The following is a 26,621-nucleotide window of genomic DNA, read 5'->3' on the forward strand; positions in this document are numbered from 1 at the left end:
TCACCTCCTCCTCCTGTACAATGATTTTTAGCCAAAAGTACATACATTTAAGAAATGACCCCAAAGAAGAACAACCCCATTAAACACATGAGTGAAGCAGACATCCTCTGTAGTGTGCTATGTCTAATACCAACAAATCAGAGAGCAGCCTTCGCTGATTTTCCTGCCTTATAAACATGAGAGCTGTGATCTGATTGGTCGCTATTGGCAGTAGCGCTGTGTTCATTGCTCCACAGCCCGCGCTCTGGATACTGGACCCTGAAGACTGTGACCTGCTGAACACCACCGGCGTCATCAGCCAGACATGGTTCCCCCCATCTCCCGAGTACTAATGGTACGGCCGAACTACTTCATGCCCCCATCAGAGCTCAGTGTAGAGAATCAGACTCCGCCCCGTCCCGTCCCGCCGTCACCATGGAGACCGGCGCCGCTTCCAGCAAACTTCACCTAAACTCTGCAGCCCGAGTGCGGGCAACCGAGTGACCCTAAGGACCCCGGGGACTCGGGTGAGGTAACGGAGACCCTTACAAGTAACCGTGATCAGTATTGGGGTGTGGTGACCCTGTATTAGTGACACTGACCTGTATTGGGGTGAGGTGACCCTGTATTAGTGACACTGACCTGTATTGGGGTGTGGTGACCATGTATTAGTGACACTGACCGGTATTGGGGTGTGGTGACCCTGTATTAGTGACACTGACCGGTATTGGGGTGAGGTGACCCTGTATTAGTGACACTGACCTGTATTGGGGTGTGGGGACCCTGTATTAGTGACACTGACCTGTATTGGGGTGTGGTGACCCTGTATTAGTGACACTGACCTGTATTGGGGTGTGGTGACCCTGTATTAGTGACAGTGACCTGTATTGGGGTGTGGGGACCATGTATTAGTGACACTGACCTGTATTGGGGTGTGGTGACCCTGTATTAGTGACACTGACCGGTATTGGGGTGTGGTGACCCTGTATTAGTGACACTGACCTGTATTGGGGTGTGGTGACCCTGTATTAGTGACACTGACCTGTATTGGGGTGAGGTGACCCTGTATTAGTGACACTGACCGGTATTGGGGTGTGGTGACCCTGTATTAGTGACACTGACCTGTATTGGGGTGTGGTGACCCTGTATTAGTGACACTGACCTGTATTGGGGTGTGGTGACCCTGTATTAGTGACACTGACCTGTATTGGGGTGTGGTGACCCTGTAATAGTGACAGTGACCTGTATTGGGGTGTGGTGACCCTGTATTAGTTACACTGACCGGTATTGGGGTGTGGTGACCCTGTATTAGTGACACTGACCTGTATTGGGGTGTGGTGACCCTGTATTAGTGACACTGGCTGGTTTGGGGTGTGGTGACCCTGTATTAGTGACACTGACCTGTATTGGGGTGAGGTGACCCTGTATTAGTGACACTGACCGGTATTGGGGTGTGGTGACCCTGTATTAGTGACACTGGCCTGTATTGGGGTGTGGTGACCCTGTATTAGTGACACTGACCTGTATTGGGGTGTGGTGACCCTGTATTAGTGACACTGACCTGTATTGGGGTGAGGTGACCCTGTATTAGTGACACTGACCGGTATTGGGGTGTGGTGACCCTGTATTAGTGACACTGACCTGTATTGGGGTGAGGTGACCCTGTATTAGTGACACTGACCGGTATTGGGGTGTGGGGACCCTGTATTAGTGACACTGACCTGTATTGGGGTGTGGTGACCCTGTATTAGTGACACTGACCGGTATTGGGGTGTGGTGACCCTGTATTAGTGACACTGACCTGTATTGGGGTGTGGTGACCCTGTATTAGTGACACTGACCTGTATTGGGGTGTGGTGACCCTGTAATAGTGACACTGACCGGTATTGGGGTGTGGGGACCCTGTATTAGTGACACTGACCTGTATTGGGGTGTGGTGACCCTGTATTAGTGACACTGGCTGGTTTGGGGTGTGGTGACCCTGTATTAGTGACACTGACCGGTATTGGGGTGTGGTGACCCTGTATTAGTGACACTGACCTGTATTGGGGTGTGGTGACCCTGTATTAGTGACACTGACCTGTATTGGGGTGTGGTGACCCTGTATTAGTGACACTGACCTGTATTGGGGTGTGGTGACCCTGTATTAGTGACACTGACCTGTATTGGGGTGTGGTGACCCTGTATTAGTGACACTGACCGGTATTGGGGTGTGGTGACCCTGTATTAGTGACACTGACCTGTATTGGGGTGTGGTGACCCTGTATTAGTGACACTGACCTGTATTGGAGTGAGGTGACCCTGTATTAGTGACACTGACCGGTATTGGGGTGTGGTGACCCTGTATTAGTGACACTGACCTGTATTGGGGTGTGGTGACCCTGTATTAGTGACACTGACCTGTATTGGGGTGTGGTGACCCTGTATTAGTGACACTGACCTGTATTGGGGTGTGGTGACCCTGTAATAGTGACAGTGACCTGTATTGGGGTGTGGTGACCCTGTATTAGTGACACTGACCTGTATTGGGGTGTGGTGACCCTGTATTAGTGACACTGACCTGTATTGGGGTGTGGTGACCCTGTATTAGTGACACTGGCTGGTTTGGGGTGTGGTGACCCTGTATTAGTGACACTGACCTGTATTGGGGTGAGGTGACCCTGTATTAGTGACACTGACCGGTATTGGGGTGTGGTGACCCTGTATTAGTGACACTGGCCTGTATTGGGGTGTGGTGACCCTGTATTAGTGACACTGACCTGTATTGGGGTGTGGTGACCCTGTATTAGTGACACTGACCTGTATTGGGGTGAGGTGACCCTGTATTAGTGACACTGACCGGTATTGGGGTGTGGTGACCCTGTATTAGTGACACTGACCTGTATTGGGGTGAGGTGACCCTGTATTAGTGACACTGACCGGTATTGGGGTGTGGGGACCCTGTATTAGTGACACTGACCTGTATTGGGGTGTGGTGACCCTGTATTAGTGACACTGACCGGTATTGGGGTGTGGTGACCCTGTATTAGTGACACTGACCTGTATTGGGGTGTGGTGACCCTGTATTAGTGACACTGACCTGTATTGGGGTGTGGTGACCCTGTAATAGTGACACTGACCGGTATTGGGGTGTGGGGACCCTGTATTAGTGACACTGACCTGTATTGGGGTGTGGGGACCCTGTATTAGTGACACTGACCTGTATTGGGGTGTGGTGACCCTGTAATAGTGACACTGACCGGTATTGGGGTGTGGTGACCCTGTAATAGTGACAGTGACCTGTATTGGGGTGTGGGGACCCTGTATTAGTGACACTGACCGGTATTGGGGTGTGGTGACCCTGTATTAGTGACACTGACCGATATTGGGGTGTGGTGACCCTGTAATAGTGACAGTGACCTGTATTGGGGTGTGGGGACCCTGTATTAGTGACACTGACCGGTATTGGGGTGTGGTGACCCTGTATTAGTGACACTGACCTGTATTGGGGTGTGGGGACCCTGTATTAGTGACACTGACCGGTATTGGGGTGTGGTGACCCTGTATTAGTGACACTGACCTGTATTGGGGTGTGGGGACCCTGTATTAGTGACACTGACCGGTATTGGGGTGTGGTGACCCTGTAATAGTGACAGTGACCTGTATTGGGGTGTGGTGACCCTGTATTAGTGACACTGACCTGTATTGGGGTGTGGTGACCCTGTATTAGTGACACTGACCGGTATTGGGGTGTGGTGACCCTGTATTAGTGACACTGACCTGTATTGGGGTGTGGTGACCCTGTATTAGTAACACTGACCTGTATTGGGGTGAGGTGACCCTGTATTAGTGACACTGACCGGTATTGGGGTGTGGTGACCCTGTATTAGTGACACTGACCTGTATTGGGGTGTGGGGACCCTGTATTAGTGACACTGACCTGTATTGGGGTGTGGTGACCCTGTATTAGTGACACTGACCTGTATTGGGGTGTGGTGACCCTGTATTAGTGACACTGACCTGTATTGGGGTGTGGTGACCCTGTATTAGTGACACTGACCGGTATTGGGGTGTGGTGACCCTGTATTAGTGACACTGACCTGTATTGGGGTGTGGGGACCCTGTATTAGTGACACTGACCTGTATTGGGGTGTGGTGACCCTGTATTAGTGACACTGACCTGTATTGGGGTGTGGTGACCCTGTATTAGTGACACTGACCTGTATTGGGGTGTGGTGACCCTGTATTAGTGACACTGACCGGTATTGGGGTGTGGGGACCCTGTATTAGTGACACTGACCTGTATTGGTGTGTGGTGACCCTGTAATAGTGACAGTGACCTGTATTGGGGTGTGGTGACCCTGTATTAGTGACACTGGCCGGTTTGGGGTGTGGTGACCCTGTAATAGTGACAGTGACCTGTATTGGGGTGTGGGGACCCTCTATTAGTGACACTGACCTGTATTGGGGTGTGGTGACCCTGTATTAGTGACACTGACCTGTATTGGGGTGTGGGGACCCTGTATTAGTGACACTGACCTGTATTGGGGTGTGGTGACCCTGTATTAGTGACACTGACCTGTATTGGGGTGTGGTGACCCTGTATTAGTGACACTGACCGGTATTGGGGTGTGGTGACCCTGTATTAGTGACACTGGCCGGTTTGTGGTGTGGTGACCCTGTATTAGTGACACTGGCTGGTTTGGGGTGTGGTGACCCTGTATTAGTGACACTGACCTGTATTGGGGTGTGGTGACCCTGTATTAGTGACACTGACCTGTATTGGGGTGTGGTGACCCTGTATTAGTGACACTGACCTGTATTGGGGTGTGGTGACCCTGTATTAGTGACACTGACCTGTATTGGGGTGTGGTGACCCTGTATTAGTGACACTGACCTGTATTGGGGTGTGGGGACCCTGTATTAGTGACACTGACCGGTATTGGGGTGTGGTGACCCTGTAATAGTGACAGTGACCTGTATTGGGGTGTGGTGACCCTGTATTAGTGACACTGACCGGTATTGGGGTGTGGTGACCCTGTATTAGTGACACTGACCTGTATTGGGGTGTGGTGACCCTCTATTAGTGACACTGACCGGTATTGGGGTGTGGTGACCCTGTATTAGTGACACTGACCTGTATTGGGGTGTGGTGACCCTGTATTAGTGACACTGACCGGTATTGGGGTGTGGTGACCCTGTATTAGTGACACTGACCTGTATTGGGGTGTGGGGACCCTGTATTAGTGACACTGGCCGGTTTGGAGTGTGGTGACCCTGGAGATGGTGACACTGACCGGTATTGGGGTGAGGTGACCCTGTATTAGTGACACTGACCGGTATTGGGGTGTGGTGACCCTGTAATAGTGACAGTGACCTGTATTGGGGTGTGGTGACCCTGTATTAGTGACACTGGCCGGTTTGGGGTGTGGTGACCCTGTAATAGTGACAGTGACCTGTATTGGGGTGTGGTGACCCTGTATTAGTGACACTGACCTGTATTGGGGTGTGGTGACCCTGTATTAGTGACACTGACCTGTATTGGGGTGTGGGGACCCTGTATTAGTGACACTGACCGGTATTGGGGTGTGGTGACCCTGTAATAGTGACAGTGACCTGTATTGGGGTGTGGTGACCCTGTATTAGTGACACTGACCTGTATTGGGGTGTGGTGACCCTGTATTAGTGACACTGACCTGTATTGGGGTGTGGTGACCCTGTATTAGTGACACTGACCTGTATTGGGGTGTGGTGACCCTGTATTAGTGACAGTGACCTGTATTGGGGTGTGGTGACCCTGTATTAGTGACACTGACCTGTATTGGGGTGTGGTGACCCTGTATTAGTGACACTGACCTGTATTGGGGTGTGGGGACCCTGTATTAGTGACACTGACCGGTATTGGGGTGTGGTGACCCTGTAATAGTGACAGTGACCTGTATTGGGGTGTGGTGACCCTGTATTAGTGACACTGACCTGTATTGGGGTGTGGTGACCCTGTATTAGTGACACTGACCTGTATTGGTGTGTGATGACCCTGTATTAGTGACACTGACCAGTATTGGGGTGTGGTGACCCTGTATTAGTTACACTGACCGGTATTGGGGTGTGGGTGACCCTGTAATAGTGACAGTGACCTGTATTGGGGTGTGGTGACCCTTTATTAGTGACACTGACCGGTATTGGGGTGTGGTGACCCTGTATTAGTGACACTGACATGTATTGGGGTGTGGTGACCCTTTATTAGTGACACTGGCCGGTTTGGGGTGTGGTGACCCTGGAGATGGTGACACTGACCTGTATTGGGGTGTGGTGACCCTGTATTAGTGACACTGACCTGTATTGGGGTGTGGTGACCCTGTATTAGTGACACTGACCTGTATTGGGGTGTGGTGACCCTGGAGATGGTGACACTGACCTGTATTGGGGTGTGGTGACCCTGTATTAGTGACACTGACCTGTATTGGGGTGTGGTGACCCTGTATTAGTGACACTGACCTGTATTGGGGTGTGGTGACCCTGTATTAGTGACACTGACCTGTATTGGGGTGTGGTGACCCTGTATTAGTGACACTGACCTGTATCGGGGTGTGGTGACCATGTAATAGTGACACTGACCTGTATTGGGGTGTGGTGACCCTGTAATACTGACACTGACCTGTATTGGGGTGTGGTGACCCTGTATTAGTGACACTGACCGGTATTGGGGTGTGGTGACCCTGTATTAGTGACACTGGCTGGTTTGGGGTGTGGTGACCCTGTATTAGTGACACTGACCTGTATTGGGGTGTGGTGACCCTGTATTAGTGACAGTGACCTGTATTGGGGTGTGGTGACCCTGTATTAGTGACACTGACCTGTATTGGGGTGTGGTGACCCTGTATTAGTGACACTGGCTGGTTTGGGGTGTGGTGACCCTGTATTAGTGACACTGACCTGTATTGGGGTGTGGTGACCCTGTATTAGTGACACTGGCCGGTTTGTGGTGTGGTGACCCTGTATTAGTGACACTGGCTGGTTTGGGGTGTGGTGACCCTGTATTAGTGACACTGACCTGTATTGGGGTGTGGTGACCCTGTATTAGTGACACTGACCTGTATTGGGGTGTGGTGACCCTGTATTAGTGACACTGACCTGTATTGGGGTGTGGTGACCCTGTATTAGTGACACTGACCTGTATTGGGGTGTGGTGACCCTGTATTAGTGACACTGACCTATATTGGGGTGTGGTGACCCTGTATTAGTGACACTGACCGGTATTGGGGTGTGGTGACCCTGTATTAGTGACACTGGCCGGTTTGGGGTGTGGTGACCCTGTAATAGTGACAGTGACCTGTATTGGGGTGTGGTGACCCTGTATTAGTGACACTGACCTGTATTGGGGTGTGGTGACCCTGTATTAGTGACACTGACCTGTATTGGGGTGTGGTGACCCTGTATTAGTGACACTGACCTGTATTGGGGTGTGGTGACCCTGTATTAGTGACACTGACCTGTATTGGGGTGTGGTGACCCTGTATTAGTGACACTGACCTGTATTGGGGTGTGGGGACCCTGTATTAGTGACACTGACCGGTATTGGGGTGTGGTGACCCTGTAATAGTGACAGTGACCTGTATTGGGGTGTGGTGACCCTGTATTAGTGACACTGACCTGTATTGGGGTGTGGTGACCCTGTATTAGTGACACTGACCTGTATTGGTGTGTGATGACCCTGTATTAGTGACACTGACCAGTATTGGGGTGTGGTGACCCTGTATTAGTTACACTGACCGGTATTGGGGTGTGGGTGACCCTGTAATAGTGACAGTGACCTGTATTGGGGTGTGGTGACCCTTTATTAGTGACACTGACCGGTATTGGGGTGTGGTGACCCTGTATTAGTGACACTGACATGTATTGGGGTGTGGTGACCCTGTATTAGTGACACTGACCTGTATTGGGGTGTGGTGACCCTGTATTAGTGACACTGGCCGGTTTGTGGTGTGGTGACCCTGTATTAGTGACACTGGCTGGTTTGGGGTGTGGTGACCCTGTATTAGTGACACTGACCTGTATTGGGGTGTGGTGACCCTGTATTAGTGACACTGACCTGTATTGGGGTGTGGTGACCCTGTATTAGTGACACTGACCTGTATTGGGGTGTGGTGACCCTGTATTAGTGACACTGACCTGTATTGGGGTGTGGTGACCCTGTATTAGTGACACTGACCTGTATTGGGGTGTGGTGACCCTGTTTTAGTGACACTGACCTGTATCGGGGTGTGGTGACCATGTAATAGTGACACTGACCTGTATTGGGGTGTGGTGACCCTGTAATACTGACACTGACCTGTATTGGGGTGTGGTGACCCTGTATTAGTGACACTGACCGGTATTGGGGTGTGGTGACCCTGTATTAGTGACACTGGCTGGTTTGGGGTGTGGTGACCCTGTATTAGTGACACTGACCTGTATTGGGGTGTGGTGACCCTGTATTAGTGACACTGACATGTATTGGGGTGTGGTGACCCTGTATTAGTGACACTGACCTGTATTGGGGTGTGGTGACCCTGTATTAGTGACACTGGCTGGTTTGGGGTGTGGTGACCCTGTATTAGTGACACTGACCTGTATTGGGGTGTGGTGACCCTGTATTAGTGACACTGGCCGGTTTGTGGTGTGGTGACCCTGTATTAGTGACACTGGCTGGTTTGGGGTGTGGTGACCCTGTATTAGTGACACTGACCTGTATTGGGGTGTGGTGACCCTGTATTAGTGACACTGACCTGTATTGGGGTGTGGTGACCCTGTATTAGTGACACTGACCTGTATTGGGGTGTGGTGACCCTGTATTAGTGACACTGGCCGGTATTGGGGTGTGGTGACCCTACCTGTATTAGTAACACTGACCTGTATTGGGGTGTGGTGACCCTGTATTAGTGACACTGGCCGGTTTGGGGTGTGGTGACCCTGTATTAGTGACACTGACCGGTATTGGGGTGAGGTGACCCTGTATTAGTGACACTGGCCGGTATTGGGGTGTGGTGACCCTACCTGTATTAGTGACACTGACCTGTATTGGGGTGTGGTGACCCTGTATTAGTGACACTGACCTGTATTGGGGTGTGGTGACCCTGGAGATGGTGACACTGACCTGTATTGGGGTGTGGTGACCCTGTATTAGTGACACTGACCGGTATTGGGGTGTGGTGACCCTATATTAGTGACACTGACCGGTATTGGGGTGTGGTGACCCTACCTGTATTAGTGACACTGACCTGTATTGGGGTGTGGTGACCCTGTATTAGTGACACTGACCGGTATCTGGGTGTGGTGACCCTGTATTAGTGACACTGACCAGTATTGGGGTGTGGTGACCCTGTATTAGTGACACTGACCTGTATTGGGGTGAGGTGACCCTGTATTAGTGACACTGACCTGTATTGGGGTGTGGTGACCCTGTATTAGTGACACTGACCGGTATTGGGGTGTGGTGACCCTGTATTAGTGACACTGGCTGGTTTGGGGTGTGGTGACCCTGTATTAGTGACACTGACCTGTATTGGGGTGTGGTGACCCTGTATTAGTGACACTGACCTGTATTGGGGTGTGGTGACCCTCTATTAGTGACACTGACATGTATTGGGGTGTGGTGACCCTGTATTAGTGACACTGACCGGTATTGGGGTGTGGTGACCCTGTATTAGTGACACTGGCCGGTATTGGGGTGTGGTGACCCTGTATTAGTGACACTGGCTGGTTTGGGGTGTGGTGACCCTGTATTGGTGACACTGGCTGGTTTGGGGTGTGGTGACCCTGTATTAGTGACACTGACCTGTATTGGGGTGTGGTGACCCTGTATTAGTGACACTGACCGGTATTGGGGTGTGGTGACCCTGTATTAGTGACACTGGCTGGTTTGGGGTGTGGTGACCCTGTATTAGTGACACTGACCTGTATTGGGGTGTGGTGACCCTGTATTAGTGACACTGACCGGTATTGGGGTGTGGTGACCCTGTATTAGTGACACTGGCTGGTTTGGGGTGTGGTGACCCTGTATTAGTGACACTGACCTGTATTGGGGTGTGGTGACCCTGTATTAGTGACACTGGCTGGTTTGGGGTGTGGTGACCCTGTAGATGGTGACTCGCTTTGGAGTGCAGTGACCGCCTCAGGCTTCTGTATGAGATGTGATTGGTGGCGGATGTCTGGGATTGGTGACCCCAGGGGGATCGGTGACCCCGGGGGATAGTGACCCATATGGAATCTGCAGATCTAGGTGTTTTTCTTCCTAGTTCGGGGCATCCTCCTGCGTCACACTGAGCCCCCTGCACCGCTGCCTCCGCTCCCGTCCTGCAGGCACCATGTCGGACCTGGGCAGCCACCGCTGCCATAACTGTCATATGGCCTTTCGCTCCTTCTCGCTCCTGGAGAAACACAGAGAGAAATTCTGCATTGGAAGCCAAATCGGGGACCCCACCGTCCTGAGCTCCCGATACCCCGGCATGGCGGCCCATCTCCGATCATCTGCTGCCAGGGATTTCCCACCCATGGCAGAGACCCCGGATTTCCAGGTGAGCTGGGGCCAGATGTCACTTTTACCTTCAGCAGACCAGCAGCTTACTTTATTTTTCTGCAATTTTGCGATGGCTGAAGACCCCCAGATTGGAGACCTAAGTGATGTCAGTATCTCCTGGATGAGAATCTGATGTCTCGGGGGGATCGTAGCTCGGATTCTGGGAAAGTTGAGTGCGGGTCTCCCTGTATTAACTGTCACTCAGCTTTCCCAGGAGCGATCATCACTAGTGATGAGCGAATATACTCGGTACTCGAGATTTCCTGAGCATGCTCGGGGGTCCTCCGAGTATTTTTAAGTGCTCGGAGATTTAGTTTTCATCGCCGCAGCTGAATGATTTACGTCTGTTAGCCAGCATAAGTACATGTGGGGGTTGCCTGGTTGCTCGGGAATCCCCACATGTAATCAAGCTGGCTAGTAGCTGTAAATCATTCAGCTGCGGCGATGAAAACTAAATCTCCGAGCACTAAAAAATACTCGGAGGACCCCCGAGAGGTGCTCAGGAAATCTCAAGTACCGAGTATATTCGCTCATCACTAATCATCGCTTTTTTTTCACAGCATTGAGCCTCATTCACACTTTCATGTGTCACAGTCCAATAACGGACCATGATTCATGGACTGTTGGTGGGTCAGCGATGTATGTGCCTGTGAGGCTGTCAGGTTGGGGTCTGGAGACCCATGGCCGTTCCATGACTCTCAGTGTGAATGGGGCGTTACTCAATGATTTATATTTAGAGGGGGCTGCTTCCTATTAGGGTCTATAGCTGTGTATGGGGCTCATGTCTCTTCCCGGTGTACCGCCTATATGACTGTAACGAGCCCGTCTTATGTGCCGTAGACACGAGACAGCATCGCCCGACTGAGGGCAAAAGAGAACCTGCTGAACGAGCGGGAACAGCGTCTGATGGGCGAGTATGGGGCACAGCCGGGGAACCTCACCGACAGCCGAGCATTAATGAGCCTGACTGAGGAGGTAGGTGACGTTATCCCCGGTGACGATGACATTGCGGATGAATAGGGCCACATCTGTACATAGTATATCCGTATACAGTGGTTATAGCTGCACACAGCACCAGGGCTGAGGAGTCGGTAAGCCAAACCTCCGACTCCTCAATTTCCATGACACCGATCCACCAAAATGGGCTCCGACTCCACAGCACCACATTGTAGGGTCTATGTAGGGTCTCTTTGGCCACAGACCTGATGCTCCACAGATGCAGGCATTATAATGTCTTTCTTTTTCTTCTTTCCCAGTTTCACAAGTTGAGGAAATCCTTGGAGGTTTCTGTCCCGACGCTACGATCCGTTCAACTTCAGGTAATGATGGAGGAATGCTGATGTCTCATGGAAACTAACCGATCAACAAAGGACCCCCAATCATCTGTCAGGGGCAGGAGCAGGACCCCTAAGCGAGGGCACATTATACTCATTGGAAATGATTGGGCTTCCATGTAAAGCACAGATGCAAGAAAGAAGACACAAATCAGTGGGATGTGCCTCTGTTATGTCCATATGTGCTGGGATTGGGTTTATACAGGGACGTCCGAGGTGTATAAGCTCTTTAATGGTAGAAGTTTCACTTGTTGGGGTTTCTGAGACTATAATAATAGTGGACCTGTCTATGGGGCGCAGCCACTACCGAATCTATGGCACAATGTCTGGTAAACAAGGAAAAGGGTGCAGCCATTTGTAGGAGCTGATCGGCGGTGGAAGTGGTCAGACCCCCCACCTCTCAGATATTGGTGGCCCATCCTGGGAATAAGCTATGACTATTACAGAAGGCAAACAAAACATAGTGTATAACTGATAAGTGACATTATTTACTCCTCACAGCATGGACTTTCCTCCCACTGGGATAGAGAGTACCGAGAACGCATCCTGGAAATGACAGAGGCCCATGAACGACACCTTGCTGACATCCAGGCACGAAACCAGGCCCTGGAGGTGCAGAGAGAAGGTTGGTCCTGGCCTCAGATCTACAGCACAGGCATTTAGGCTGCACATGGTGCATCTGTCCTGCAGGGCTGTGGAGTCGGAGTCATGGAAATTGAGGAGTCAGAGTCGGAGGTTTGGCTTACCGACTCCACAGCCCTGCTGTTCTAGGGAAGGAGAGATTGGTTTCATTGAGCTTTCCAAAATCCTATAAGACTGCAGAGACCCGTGTGTCGTAAACCGTGCCTTCCCCCGTCCCACCACTCCGTAATAAAAGATACCAAGAAACCTGGATGGGTTGAACAGGTCGGTCACAGTTTATTTTGCAAAGTAGAGAAGGGCAATTACATTTCGCGACGGACTCATTGCTGAAGGCCCCAGCCGACGACCGCTGGGCCAGCAAGCCAATGAGAGGTTACGAACCTTTGCCCCCCTCTACCTACCGCTGTGACGTATATAAAAAGAATGTCAAATTTTTTTTTTATTTATTTTTTTTTTTTTTAATAATTTAAAACATTTTAACAATAATAGCACAGTACATTCAGCTTTTTATAAGGGAAGGAGGGTGGGACAACAGCTTCCGAGGGTCAGCCGGGGAGAAAGAGGGAGAATCCGGGCCCGGCACTAGAATTTAACCCCTGAGGGTGTGGCCAGACTTCCCTCCTCTCCCCGGTTGGTCCGCTGGGCGTCCCAATCATGACATCACCTGGGAAAGTAGTGGGAGGGGGAATTGGGCACTGCACAGTTTTCCCCTCTAGCTATCCCTTAAGGGCTCCGCAGTCAGAGGCACGTTCCTTATACAGTACCGTGCCTACCAGGAGGATCACAGTTCAGAAACAGTCACCCCAAACCCTAAGAACAGATATCATTGGCAGTGTCAGTATATGACCTCATGTCTTGCGGCCGATCCTTCCAGTTACCTGGATTTTAATCTCATTGAATTGGACTTTTGTTTCCGTTTGCAGAAATCCGCCAGCGCCTTTCCGACGTAGCCAGCAGCAGCAGCTCCACCAACCACATCGAACAGATGCTCCTAGAATTAAAGGCTCAAGAGGAGAAAAACCAACTGGCCCTCGATGCCCTCAGGGACCAGGTGGTGCTCATCCAATCAGAGAGCAGGTACAAGGTTGTTACTCACAACCCATTTAAAGGGCCTCTGTCAGCACAGAATGACTGTTCAAACCACGCACAAGCTCTCGGTGCACCCTTGGTGTGGCCAAACATTTAGGTGCACTTTCCCCCCTACTTGTTTTTTCCCTATTTCCGCCCTTCTCTTGCTCTTTGAAGTCACAGCTGTCATTCAGTGAAGAGATTGGGGTGAGATATTTGTAAGCTAAAACCTAGGAGTGGGTGAAAAATACAGAAGTGGTGACCTGTTTCTATTATACTTTTCCTCTGATTGTTCAACTACTGAGTTTGTCTTACAAATACTGATGTAAAATACTGACCGAATACTGAACGTGTCCTATTGTGTATGGGGATGCGAGACAACTGATCGTTAGTCCGATTACTTGTGCTGATTCATTGTAGCAAGCTAAAGGTACCTTCACACTAAACGACTTTGCAACGAGAACGACAACGATCCGTGACGTTGCAGCGTCCTGGATAGCGATCTCGTTGTGTTTGACACGCAGCAGCGATCTGGATCCTGCTGTGATATCGCTGGTCGTTGCTGAAAGTTCAGAACTTTATTTGGTCGTCAGATCGGTGTGTATCGTCGTGTTTGACAGCAAAAGCAACGATGCCAGCAATGTTAAACATGGAGCTAACGACCTGTGAGAACGATAAGTGAGTCGCCGTTACGTCACAGGATCGCTCCTGCATCGTTCTGGAGCTGCTGTGTTTGACGTCTCTACAGCGACCTAAACAGCGACGCTGCAGCGATCGGATCGTTGTCTATATCGCTGCAGCGTCGCTGAGTGTGACGGTACCTTAATAATGCCGGTGAGCTGGACAAGATAAGGCTGATGATATGGGTCAGTCTGGGGATCAGGTGGCCAAATGTATAATGGCTCCAGGGACTGCAGGGATGTCGCTAGTTCCTGAGGTTTGCCTATCTCGCCATAACTGCAGATTCAACAGACTATTGGGGGGATTCAGTAGTTAGACCCCCAGCAATTAACTCATCACAGTAAAGGTGGACATCTTTTTTGGTACAAGACACAGGTCGGCTATAGGTTGTTTATAATTGATGTTTATTAGGGTGCAGTGATAACAGATCATTTTATTTTTAGGGCTAAAACAGAAAAAGTGAACAAAGAGCGTCCACCCAGCACATCTGTGAAGAAGGAGAAAGCCCCGCTCACCATCGTTCCTTTCCCCGTCCGTGGCAGCACCCTCTCCTCTGAAATCAGGTGATTCCCACAATACAATTCACAGCACATAATGGAGGAGTAGACCGGAGCCATCCAAGGCAATGGGGACCACATAACATTCACCATCAGATTAATAAATGCTCCCATCCATCAGACACACAGGGCACATTACAGCGAAATCTCTGAAATATGGCATCTGATAAGTCACACATTATATTAGTCTACAAGTCAGCACATCAGCAGGTGTTTAATACCCTTCTTGTATTTACATAGTAACATAGTTACTAAGGTTGAAGGAAGACTTTAAGTCCATCTAATTCTTCCCATTTAATTGCAATAATCATGTTCCAGTGTGTCCATATAGTAATAATCTTTGCAATTGCTCTCCTCCTGCACTATTCTTGCACTCTTCCTGCACCCATACTCTTCCTGTGCTCCTCGTGCTCTTCTCCTGCACTCTTCCTGCTCTCCTCCTGCATTCTTCCTGCTCTCCTCCTGCACTCTGCTTTCACTCTGTCTACACTATCCCTGCACTCTTCCTGCACTCCTCCTGTACTCTTCCTGCACTCCTCATGCACTCCTCTTGTACTCCTCCTGCACTCTTCCTGCACTCCTTCTGCACTCCTTCTGCACTCCTCTTATACTCCTCTTGTACTCCTCCTGCACTCCTCCTGCACTCCTCCTGCACTCCTTCCTCACTCTTCCTGCACTTCTGTACTCCTCCTGCACTCCTCCTGCACTTTTTCCTCACTCTTCCTGCACTTCTGTACTCCTCCTGTACTCAGCGCTCTCCAGCTTGCCTATGTCCAGAGCGGAGGGAATGACGCTGTTGTCCTAGCACAGATGAGGGACCTGCAGGCCGAGGCTTTGACATTTGAAGAGATTTCCCACAAACAAGATCGTAAAGAGAAAAAGAAAAAACGTGAGTCTGTGCGCGATGAGCTGATGTAGGAGGGTTCAGGGGAAGAAGCTGAAATCTGAGACTATATTTCAATTCATTTTCTTTGGAGTTGGGTAAGAAGAATTGGGGCAATGGTGGCGCTGTCCACAACCACGGCCTAACCTTGTTAATATACACATGTCATGTCTCTGTCCTGCCCCTATGTGGGTCTGTTCCTTCAGGAATATTATTACTATTCATATACAAACTTTGGCATATTTACAGGGAATGATGGAGCTCCCCGGACCCTGGATGTGGAACTCATGGCAGTCGAGCTTGAAAATCAGCGTCTGGAGGAAGAAATCTTCAATTTAAAGCTGCATCGGAGCCGGAAAAAAATAGAGAACGGTACAATGAATGCACTCGTATTTAGTTTATTGTAATCTTTTAAAATTTAATATAGTAAAAGCCTTTTAATACCGCAGCGTCTCGTCCCTCGCAGTCCCATGTAGGATTCTTAGTGGTGGCCTTATAGCAGCTCCTGAAGTACCCAGTGCTGATGAGTGAATGGGGGTCCAACACGCTGCACACCCCACCGGTCACCTGTTACCAGCTCAGGCAGCGGTCAGATGTAACAGCTGACTGGTGGGGGTGCTGGATGTCGGACCCTTACTGAATTGATACGGATGATTTACCCTGAGTATAGGTCATCAATATTCATGTTCGTAGCAGGGGCTTTATCCTGATTGTCTGGGGCTGCCACGGAGCCGGTCTAAAGCTTGTAACACCTTACACTTGTGTGTCTGTGGAGGTTGTGTCTGTATCATTGTATGCAGAAGCCTGAAACAGCTTGTGATTGAATGAAGGCACCTCATATAAAGGCCGGGATACCTACTAAAATAATGGTAACCTGCACAGGCACAGACCCCTGAGCCAGTGTCCCTGTACCCTCCATCGCACTGCACTACATAGCATTGCAGGAGGGGAGGTTGCTATACTGGACCCGGCATTATCAGGTTGCCTGGTACGGTCTGTTATTCTGCAGTCCCATGTAACATTTCTGGAGGGGAGGTCAGTGTGGGCCCCAGTTCCCCTCTTATGGTCTGTTATTCTGCAGTCCCATGTAACATTTCTGGAGGGTAGGTCAGTGTGGGCCCCAGTTCCATGGTACTGTCTGTTATTCTGCAGTCCCATGTAACATTTCTGGAGGGGAGGTCAGTGTGGGCCCTAGTTCCCCGCTTATGGTCTGTTATTCTGCAGTCCCATGTAACATTTCTGGAGGGTAGGTCAGTGTGGGCCCCAGTTCCCTGGTACTGTCTGTTATTCTGCAGTCCTATGTAACATTGCTGGAGCGAAGGTCAATGTAGGCCCGGCTCCCTGCTTACAGTCTTTTATTCAGCAGTCCTATGTAACATAGCTGGAGGTGAGGTCAGTGTGGGCCCCAGTTCCCTAGTACTGTCTGTTATTCTGCAGTCCTATGAAACATTGCTGGAGCAGAGGTCAATGTGGGCCCGGTACCCTGCTTACCGTCTTTTATTCTGCAGTCCTATGTAACATAGCTGGAGGGGAGGTCAGTGTGGGCCCTAGCTCCCCGCTTATGGTCGGTTATTCTGTAGTCCCATGTAACATTTCTGGAGGGGAGGTCAGTGTGGGTCTGGTTCCCTGGTACTCTCTGTTATTCTGCAGTCCTATGTAACATTGTTGGGGGGGGGTCAGTGTAGGCCTGATTCCCCGCTTACGGTCTGTATGGCTACTTTCACACATCAGGTTTTCAGTGTTAGGCTAAATCCGGCGAATGTTGGAAAAACTGGATCCAGCACAGATTTTTAAAAACTGATGCGACGGATGCATTTTTTTGAGGGATCTGGCTAGCCTATCTAGAGTATTGGATAAAAAAAAAATTTGGAGCATGCTCAGTTTAAAAAACCGGATCAGGCCGCCGGATCCGTCTTTTTCCGGATCCGGCACCTACCGGCTCCCATAGGCTTTCATTGTAGCAAACAGCCTCAGGCTTTTTCGCCGGAGACAAAAAACGTTGCAGTAGACGTTTTTTCCAGATGCCAGAATCGGAATTTTAGCCGGATCCGGTAAAAAAACGGAAGGAACACTGGGCCATGCGGCGCTAATACAAGTCAATGGGGGAAAAACCGGTTCCGGTTTTTATTTTTTCCGGTTCCGGTTTTTCTCTAAAGTGCCGGATTTAGCCTGAAACAAAAAGACGGATGTGTGAAAGTAGCCTTAGGGTATGTTTCCACAGGGCGTATTCCTTCAGGATTTGCTGCGGATTGGACACTGCGTACAGCCGCAGCGTCCAATCCGCAGCATCCAGATGTTACAGCATAGTGGAGGGGATTTTATGAAATCCCATATCCACTATGCGTACAAACACGCAGGTGGCAGTCCTGCGAATATGTACATGTGGTGCGTCTTTCTAGACCGCAGCATATCTATTTATCTTGTGGAGACGCTCAGTCTCCGCAAGATAAATGACAGTCTACGTATAGGATGCGGTGATTCTTCCTGTGTGCAATGATCACATCCGGAATCACCGCGCGTACAACAGGGGGCGGCGCTTTGGGCAGAGCGGAGTATCTGCTGTGTCCAAAGCGCTGGGATTCTGGACCGTGGACACGTACCCTCATTCTACAGTCCTATGTAACAGTGCTGGAGCTGAGATCAGTGTAGGCCCGGTTCCCTGCTTACGGTCTGTTATTCTGCAGTCCTACGTAACAGTGCTGGAGGTGAGATCGGTATGGGCCTGGTTCCCTGCTTACGGTCTGTTATTCTGCAGTCCTATGTAACATTTTTGAAGTGGAGATCAGTGTGGGCACAGTTCCCTGGTAGGTCTGTTATTCTGCAGTCCTATGTAGCATTTCTGAAGAGGGGTCAGTGTGGCCTCGCTTCCCCACGCTTACTATCTGTTATTGTGCAGTCCTATGTAGCATTTCTGGAGGGGGGTCAGTGTAGCCATGCTTCCCCGCTTACGATCTGTTATTCTGCAGTCCTATGTAGTATTTCTGGAGGGGGGGTCAGTGTAGCCTTGCTTCCCCGCTTACGATCTGTTATTCTGCAGTCCTATGTAGCGTTTCTGGAGGGGGGGTCAGTGTAGCCTTGCTTCCCAGCTTATGATCTGTTATTCTGCAGTCCTAGGTAACATTTCTGGAGGGGGGGTCAGTGTAGCCTTGCTTCCCCGCTTATGATCTGTTATTCTGCAGTCCTATGTAGCATTTCTGGAGGGGGGGCAGTGTGGCCTCGCTTCCCCGCTCACGATCTGTTATTCTGCAGTCCTATGTAGCATTTCTGGAGGGGGGGCAGTGTGGCCTCGCTTCCCCGCTCACGATCTGTTATTCTGCAGTCCTATGTAGCGTTTCTGGAGGGGGGGGTCAGTGTAGCCTTGCTTCCCAGCTTATGATCTGTTATTCTGCAGTCCTAGGTAACATTTCTGGAGGGGGGGGTCAGTGTAGCCTTGCTTCCCCGCTTATGATCTGTTATTCTGCAGTCCTATGTAGCATTTCTGGAGGGGGGGCAGTGTGGCCTCGCTTCCCCGCTCGCGATCTGTTATTCTGCAGTCCTATGTAGCATTTCTGGAGGGGGGGGGCAGTGTGGCCTCGCTTCCCCGCTCGCGATCTGTTATTCTGCAGTCCTATGTAGCATTTCTGGAGGGGGGGGGGGCAGTGTGGCCTCGCTTCCCCGCTCGCGATCTGTTATTCTGCAGTCCTATGTAGCATTTCTGGAGGGGGGGCAGTGTGGCCTCGCTTCCCCGCTCGCGATCTGTTATTCTGCAGTCCTATGTAGCATTTCTGGAGGGGGGGTCAGTGTAGCCTCGCTTCCCCGCTCACGATCTGTTATTCTGCAGTCCTATGTAGCATTTCTGGAGGGGGGGGCAGTGTGGCCTCGCTTCCCCGCTCACGATCTGTTATTCTGCAGTCCTATGTAGCGTTTCTAAAGCTGGGGTCCTGACAGAATATGTGACAGACATGATATTTGGCCCACGGTCTGTGGCGAGGATGTGTAGTAAATCTGTCCCTATCTTATTGCAGGCCTTCATCCTCCGCCTTCTTATTAACGGACAGCAGGAAAGCCCCCCTCGGACTGAACCCCCCCCAGAATAAAGAGGAGCAAAAAAAAAAAGAAAGCATGGTGCAGACTGTAGCTGTCCCGGCTCGGGCAGATTTCCCCAGTCTCGCCAGCACCGCTGCCTCTATTTTAGTGCACATCTTTACTACTATCCAGGGGCAGATTGTAGCAGTAACTCCGCAAGTTTCATATACTGAATTCTAGACTGATGAAAAAAAAAAAAAAACAGCTTTCCGATGGACTTTTTTGCTTTCTGGACCATTTTCATGGTTTGCTCGCATTTGCTTTGTAACAAAGGAAGATTTCTGCTCTTAACGCCTGCATGCAGGTGGATGAGCGCGGGTTCACACGTCTGGTGTAAGGGCGCAGGGCGATCGCTGCTACCTCTGCGGTCTCCACACCCGCAGATTAGTTTTCAGTTTCAGAACTTTTACAAGAAGGTTTTCAGTCACTGAAATACAGCAGAGATCATGAAAATGGTGAAGAACGGAAGCACAAATTTACCTTTAAGTCACCTGGAGCTTTTGTTTCATTGTTTTACATCATTATCAGTGACATCAATCGTGTGCAATAAAGTTGTTTTTTTAAAATGTTTCACTCTGCAGCCGATCAGTGTTACTGTACAGGATCCAAGGACGTGTGCAAGTGCTCTAAGTAATCAACCCGAAATGTGTCTGTCCATATACTGGTACAGTGTGAACCCAGTCATAGCAATGCCAGTCATAGAGCCCCCATAGCAGCCACATAGAAACAGTGACCTTCCATATGTCAACACGGAAAAGTAGTGTAGTAATGTGTGCACTAGCAGAATGGTGAGTGCAGCTCTGGGGTATAATACAGGATGTAACTCAGGATCAGTAATGTAATGTATGTACACAGTGACTGCACCAGCAGAATAGTGAGTGCAGCTCTGGGGTATAATACAGGATGTAACTCAGAATCAGTAATGTAATGTATGGACACAGTGACTGCACCAGCAGAATAGTGAGTGCAGCTCTGGGGTATAATACAGGATGTAACTCAGGATCAGTAATGTAATGTATGTACACAGTGACTGCACCAGCAGAATAGTGAGTGCAGCTCTGGAGTATAATACAGGATGTAACTCAGGATCAGTAATGTAATTTATGTACACAGTGACTGCACCAGCAGAATAGTGAGTGCAGCTCTGGAGTATAATACAGGATGTAACTCAGGATCAGTAATGTAATGTATGTACACAGTGACTGCACCAGCAGAATAGTGAGTGCAGCTCTGGAGTATAATACAGGATGTAACTCAGGATCAGTAATGTAATGTATGGACACAGTGACTGCACCAGCAGAATAGTGAGTGCAGCTCTGGAGTATAATACAGGATGTAACTCAGGATCAGTAATGTAATGTATGTACACAGTGACTGCACCAGCAGAATAGTGAGCGCAGCTCTGGAGTATAATACAGGATGTAACTCAGAATCAGTAATGTAATGTATGGACACAGTGACTGCACCAGCAGAATAGTGAGTGCAGCTCTGGAGTATAATACAGGATGTAACTCAGGATCAGTAATGTAATGTATGTACACAGTGACTGCACCAGCAGAATAGTGAGTGCAGCTCTGGAGTATAATACCGGATGTAACTCAGGATCAGTAATGTAATGTATGTACACAGTGACTGCACCAGCAGAATAGTGAGTGCAGCTCTGGGGTATAATACAGGATGTAACTCAGGATCAGTAATGTAATGTATGGACACAGTGACTGCACCAGCAGAATAGTGAGTGCAGCTCTGGGGTATAATACAGGATGTAACTCGGGATCAGTAATGTAATGTATGGACACAGTGACTGCACCAGCACAATGGTGAGTGCAGCTCTGGGGTATAATACAGGATGTAACTCAGGATCAGTAATGTAATGTATGTACACAGTGACTGCACCAGCAGAATAGTGAGTGCAGCTCTGGAGTATAATACAGGATGTAACTCAGGATCAGTAATGTAATGTATGTACACAGTGACTGCACCAGCAGAATAGTGAGTGCAGCTCTGGAGTATAATACAGGATGTAACTCAGGATCAGTAATGTAATGTATGTACACAGTGACTGCACCAGCAGAATAGTGAGTGCAGCTCTGGGGTATAATACAGGATGTAACTCGGGATCAGTAATGTAATGTATGGACACAGTGACTGCACCAGCACAATGGTGAGTGCAGCTCTGGAGTATAATGCAGGATGTAACTCAGGATCAGTAATGTAATGTATGTACACAGTGACTGCACCAGCAGAATAGTGAGCGCAGCTCTGGAGTATAATACAGGATGTAACTCAGAATCAGTAATGTAATGTATGGACACAGTGACTGCACCAGCAGAATAGTGAGTGCAGCTCTGGAGTATAATACAGGATGTAACTCAGGATCAGTAATGTAATGTATGTACACAGTGACTGCACCAGCAGAATAGTGAGTGCAGCTCTGGAGTATAATACAGGATGTAACTCAGGATCAGTAATGTATGTACACAGTGACTGCACCAGCAGAATAGTGAGTGCAGCTCTGGAGTATAATACAGGATGTAACTCAGGATCAGTAATGTATGTACACAGTGACTGCACCAGCAGAATAGTGAGCGCAGCTCTGGAGTATAATACAGGATGTAACTCAGAATCAGTAATGTAATGTATGGACACAGTGACTGCACCAGCAGAATAGTGAGTGCAGCTCTGGAGTATAATACAGGATGTAACTCAGGATCAGTAATGTAATGTATGTACACAGTGACTGCACCAGCAGAATAGTGAGTGCAGCTCTGGAGTATAATACAGGATGTAACTCAGGATCAGTAATGTATGTACACAGTGACTGCACCAGCAGAATAGTGAGTGCAGCTCTGGAGTATAATACAGGATGTAACTCAGAATCAGTAATGTAATGTATGGACACAGTGACTGCACCAGCAGAATAGTGAGTGCAGCTCTGGGGTATAATACAGGATGTAACTCAGGATCAGTAATGTAATGTATGTACACAGTGACTGCACCAGCAGAATAGTGAGTGCAGCTCTGGGGTATAATACAGGATGTAACTCAGGATCAGTAATGTAATGTATGTACACAGTGACTGCACCAGCAGAATAGTGAGTGCAGCTCTGGGGTATAATACAGGATGTAACTCAGGATCAGTAATGTAATGTATGTACACAGTGACTGCACCAGCAGAATAGTGAGTGCAGCTCTGGGGTATAATACAGGATGTAACTCGGGATCAGTAATGTAATGTATGGACACAGTGACTGCACCAGCACAATGGTGAGTGCAGCTCTGGGGTATAATACAGGATGTAACTGAGGATCAGTACAGGATCAGTAATGTAATGTATGGACACAGTGACTGCACCAGCAGAATAGTGAGTGCAGCTCTGGAGTATAATACAGGATGTAACTCAGGATCAGTACAGGATCAGTAATGTAATGTATGTACACAGTGACTGCACCAGCAGAATAGTGAGTGCAGCTCTGGGGTATAATACAGGATGTAACTCAGGATCAGTAATGTAATGTATGTACACAGTGACTGCACCAGCAGAATAGTGAGTGCAGCTCTGGGGTATAATACAGGATGTAACTCAGGATCAGTAATGTAATGTATGCACACAGTGACTGCACCAGCAGAATAGTGAGTGCAGCTCTGGAATATAATACAGGATGTAACTCAGGATCAGTAATGTAATGTATGTACACAGTGACTGCACCAGCAGAATAGTGAGTGCAGCTCTGGAGTATAATACAGGATGTAGCTCAGGATCAGTATTGTAATATATGTACACAGTGACTGCACCAGCAGAATAGTGAGTGCAGCTCTGGAGTATAATACAGGATGTAACTCAGGATCAGTAATGTAATATATGTACACAGTGACTGCACCAGCAGAATAGTGAGTGCAGCTCTGGGGTATAATACAGGACGTAACTCAGGATCAGTAATGTAATGTATGTACACAGTGACTGCACCAGCAGAATAGTGAGTGCAGCTCTGGAGTATAATACAGGATGTAACTCGGGATCAGTAATGTAATGTATGTACACAGTGACTGCACCAGCAGAATAGTGAGCGCAGCTCTGGAGTATAATACAGGATGTAACTCAGAATCAGTAATGTAATGTATGGACACAGTGACTGCACCAGCAGAATAGTGAGTGCAGCTCTGGAGTATAATACAGGATGTAACTCAGGATCAGTAATGTAATGTATGTACACAGTGACTGCACCAGCAGAATAGTGAGTGCAGCTCTGGAGTATAATACCGGATGTAACTCAGGATCAGTAATGTAATGTATGTACACAGTGACTGCACCAGCAGAATAGTGAGTGCAGCTCTGGGGTATAATACAGGATGTAACTCAGGATCAGTAATGTAATGTATGGACACAGTGACTGCACCAGCAGAATAGTGAGTGCAGCTCTGGGGTATAATACAGGATGTAACTCGGGATCAGTAATGTAATGTATGGACACAGTGACTGCACCAGCACAATGGTGAGTGCAGCTCTGGGGTATAATACAGGATGTAACTCAGGATCAGTAATGTAATGTATGTACACAGTGACTGCACCAGCAGAATAGTGAGTGCAGCTCTGGAGTATAATACAGGATGTAACTCAGGATCAGTAATGTAATGTATGTACACAGTGACTGCACCAGCAGAATAGTGAGTGCAGCTCTGGAGTATAATACAGGATGTAACTCAGGATCAGTAATGTAATGTATGTACACAGTGACTGCACCAGCAGAATAGTGAGTGCAGCTCTGGGGTATAATACAGGATGTAACTCGGGATCAGTAATGTAATGTATGGACACAGTGACTGCACCAGCACAATGGTGAGTGCAGCTCTGGAGTATAATGCAGGATGTAACTCAGGATCAGTAATGTAATGTATGTACACAGTGACTGCACCAGCAGAATAGTGAGCGCAGCTCTGGAGTATAATACAGGATGTAACTCAGAATCAGTAATGTAATGTATGGACACAGTGACTGCACCAGCAGAATAGTGAGTGCAGCTCTGGAGTATAATACAGGATGTAACTCAGGATCAGTAATGTAATGTATGTACACAGTGACTGCACCAGCAGAATAGTGAGTGCAGCTCTGGAGTATAATACAGGATGTAACTCAGGATCAGTAATGTATGTACACAGTGACTGCACCAGCAGAATAGTGAGTGCAGCTCTGGAGTATAATACAGGATGTAACTCAGGATCAGTAATGTATGTACACAGTGACTGCACCAGCAGAATAGTGAGCGCAGCTCTGGAGTATAATACAGGATGTAACTCAGAATCAGTAATGTAATGTATGGACACAGTGACTGCACCAGCAGAATAGTGAGTGCAGCTCTGGAGTATAATACAGGATGTAACTCAGGATCAGTAATGTAATGTATGTACACAGTGACTGCACCAGCAGAATAGTGAGTGCAGCTCTGGAGTATAATACAGGATGTAACTCAGGATCAGTAATGTATGTACACAGTGACTGCACCAGCAGAATAGTGAGTGCAGCTCTGGAGTATAATACAGGATGTAACTCAGAATCAGTAATGTAATGTATGGACACAGTGACTGCACCAGCAGAATAGTGAGTGCAGCTCTGGGGTATAATACAGGATGTAACTCAGGATCAGTAATGTAATGTATGTACACAGTGACTGCACCAGCAGAATAGTGAGTGCAGCTCTGGGGTATAATACAGGATGTAACTCAGGATCAGTAATGTAATGTATGTACACAGTGACTGCACCAGCAGAATAGTGAGTGCAGCTCTGGGGTATAATACAGGATGTAACTCAGGATCAGTAATGTAATGTATGTACACAGTGACTGCACCAGCAGAATAGTGAGTGCAGCTCTGGGGTATAATACAGGATGTAACTCGGGATCAGTAATGTAATGTATGGACACAGTGACTGCACCAGCACAATGGTGAGTGCAGCTCTGGGGTATAATACAGGATGTAACTGAGGATCAGTACAGGATCAGTAATGTAATGTATGGACACAGTGACTGCACCAGCAGAATAGTGAGTGCAGCTCTGGAGTATAATACAGGATGTAACTCAGGATCAGTACAGGATCAGTAATGTAATGTATGTACACAGTGACTGCACCAGCAGAATAGTGAGTGCAGCTCTGGGGTATAATACAGGATGTAACTCAGGATCAGTAATGTAATGTATGTACACAGTGACTGCACCAGCAGAATAGTGAGTGCAGCTCTGGGGTATAATACAGGATGTAACTCAGGATCAGTAATGTAATGTATGCACACAGTGACTGCACCAGCAGAATAGTGAGTGCAGCTCTGGAATATAATACAGGATGTAACTCAGGATCAGTAATGTAATGTATGTACACAGTGACTGCACCAGCAGAATAGTGAGTGCAGCTCTGGAGTATAATACAGGATGTAGCTCAGGATCAGTATTGTAATATATGTACACAGTGACTGCACCAGCAGAATAGTGAGTGCAGCTCTGGAGTATAATACAGGATGTAACTCAGGATCAGTAATGTAATATATGTACACAGTGACTGCACCAGCAGAATAGTGAGTGCAGCTCTGGGGTATAATACAGGACGTAACTCAGGATCAGTAATGTAATGTATGTACACAGTGACTGCACCAGCAGAATAGTGAGTGCAGCTCTGGAGTATAATACAGGATGTAACTCGGGATCAGTAATGTAATGTATGGACACAGTGACTGCACCAGCACAATGGTGAGTGCAGCTCTGGGGTATAATACAGGATGTAACTGAGGATCAGTACAGGATCAGTAATGTAATGTATGTACACAGTGACTGCACCAGCAGAATAGTGAGTGCAGCTCTGGGGTATAATACAGGACGTAACTCAGGA

The 26,621-nt window shown here is 48.6% G+C and overlaps 1 protein-coding gene across 1 annotated transcript in view; it reads left to right on the forward strand.

Moving 5' to 3' along the window:
* Positions 1 to 374: 374 nt before the first annotated feature.
* CCDC17 (coiled-coil domain containing 17) overlaps positions 375 to 26,621 on the forward strand; it is a 57,093-nt gene continuing 30,846 nt past the window's right edge. Inside the window, exons 1-9 of the mRNA XM_077276620.1 lie at positions 375 to 511; positions 10,236 to 10,514; positions 11,357 to 11,491; positions 11,773 to 11,835; positions 12,352 to 12,475; positions 13,416 to 13,569; positions 14,685 to 14,804; positions 15,551 to 15,687; positions 15,931 to 16,053. Of these exons, the coding sequence (XP_077132735.1) occupies positions 10,305 to 10,514; positions 11,357 to 11,491; positions 11,773 to 11,835; positions 12,352 to 12,475; positions 13,416 to 13,569; positions 14,685 to 14,804; positions 15,551 to 15,687; positions 15,931 to 16,053 (1,066 nt within the window). The 5' untranslated portion in view covers positions 375 to 511; positions 10,236 to 10,304. The remainder of the gene's footprint in view (positions 512 to 10,235; positions 10,515 to 11,356; positions 11,492 to 11,772; positions 11,836 to 12,351; positions 12,476 to 13,415; positions 13,570 to 14,684; positions 14,805 to 15,550; positions 15,688 to 15,930; positions 16,054 to 26,621) is intronic.

Source organism: Ranitomeya variabilis, chromosome 8 (assembly GCF_051348905.1).
Source record: "Ranitomeya variabilis isolate aRanVar5 chromosome 8, aRanVar5.hap1, whole genome shotgun sequence".
Lineage (NCBI taxonomy): Eukaryota > Metazoa > Chordata > Amphibia > Anura > Dendrobatidae > Ranitomeya > Ranitomeya variabilis.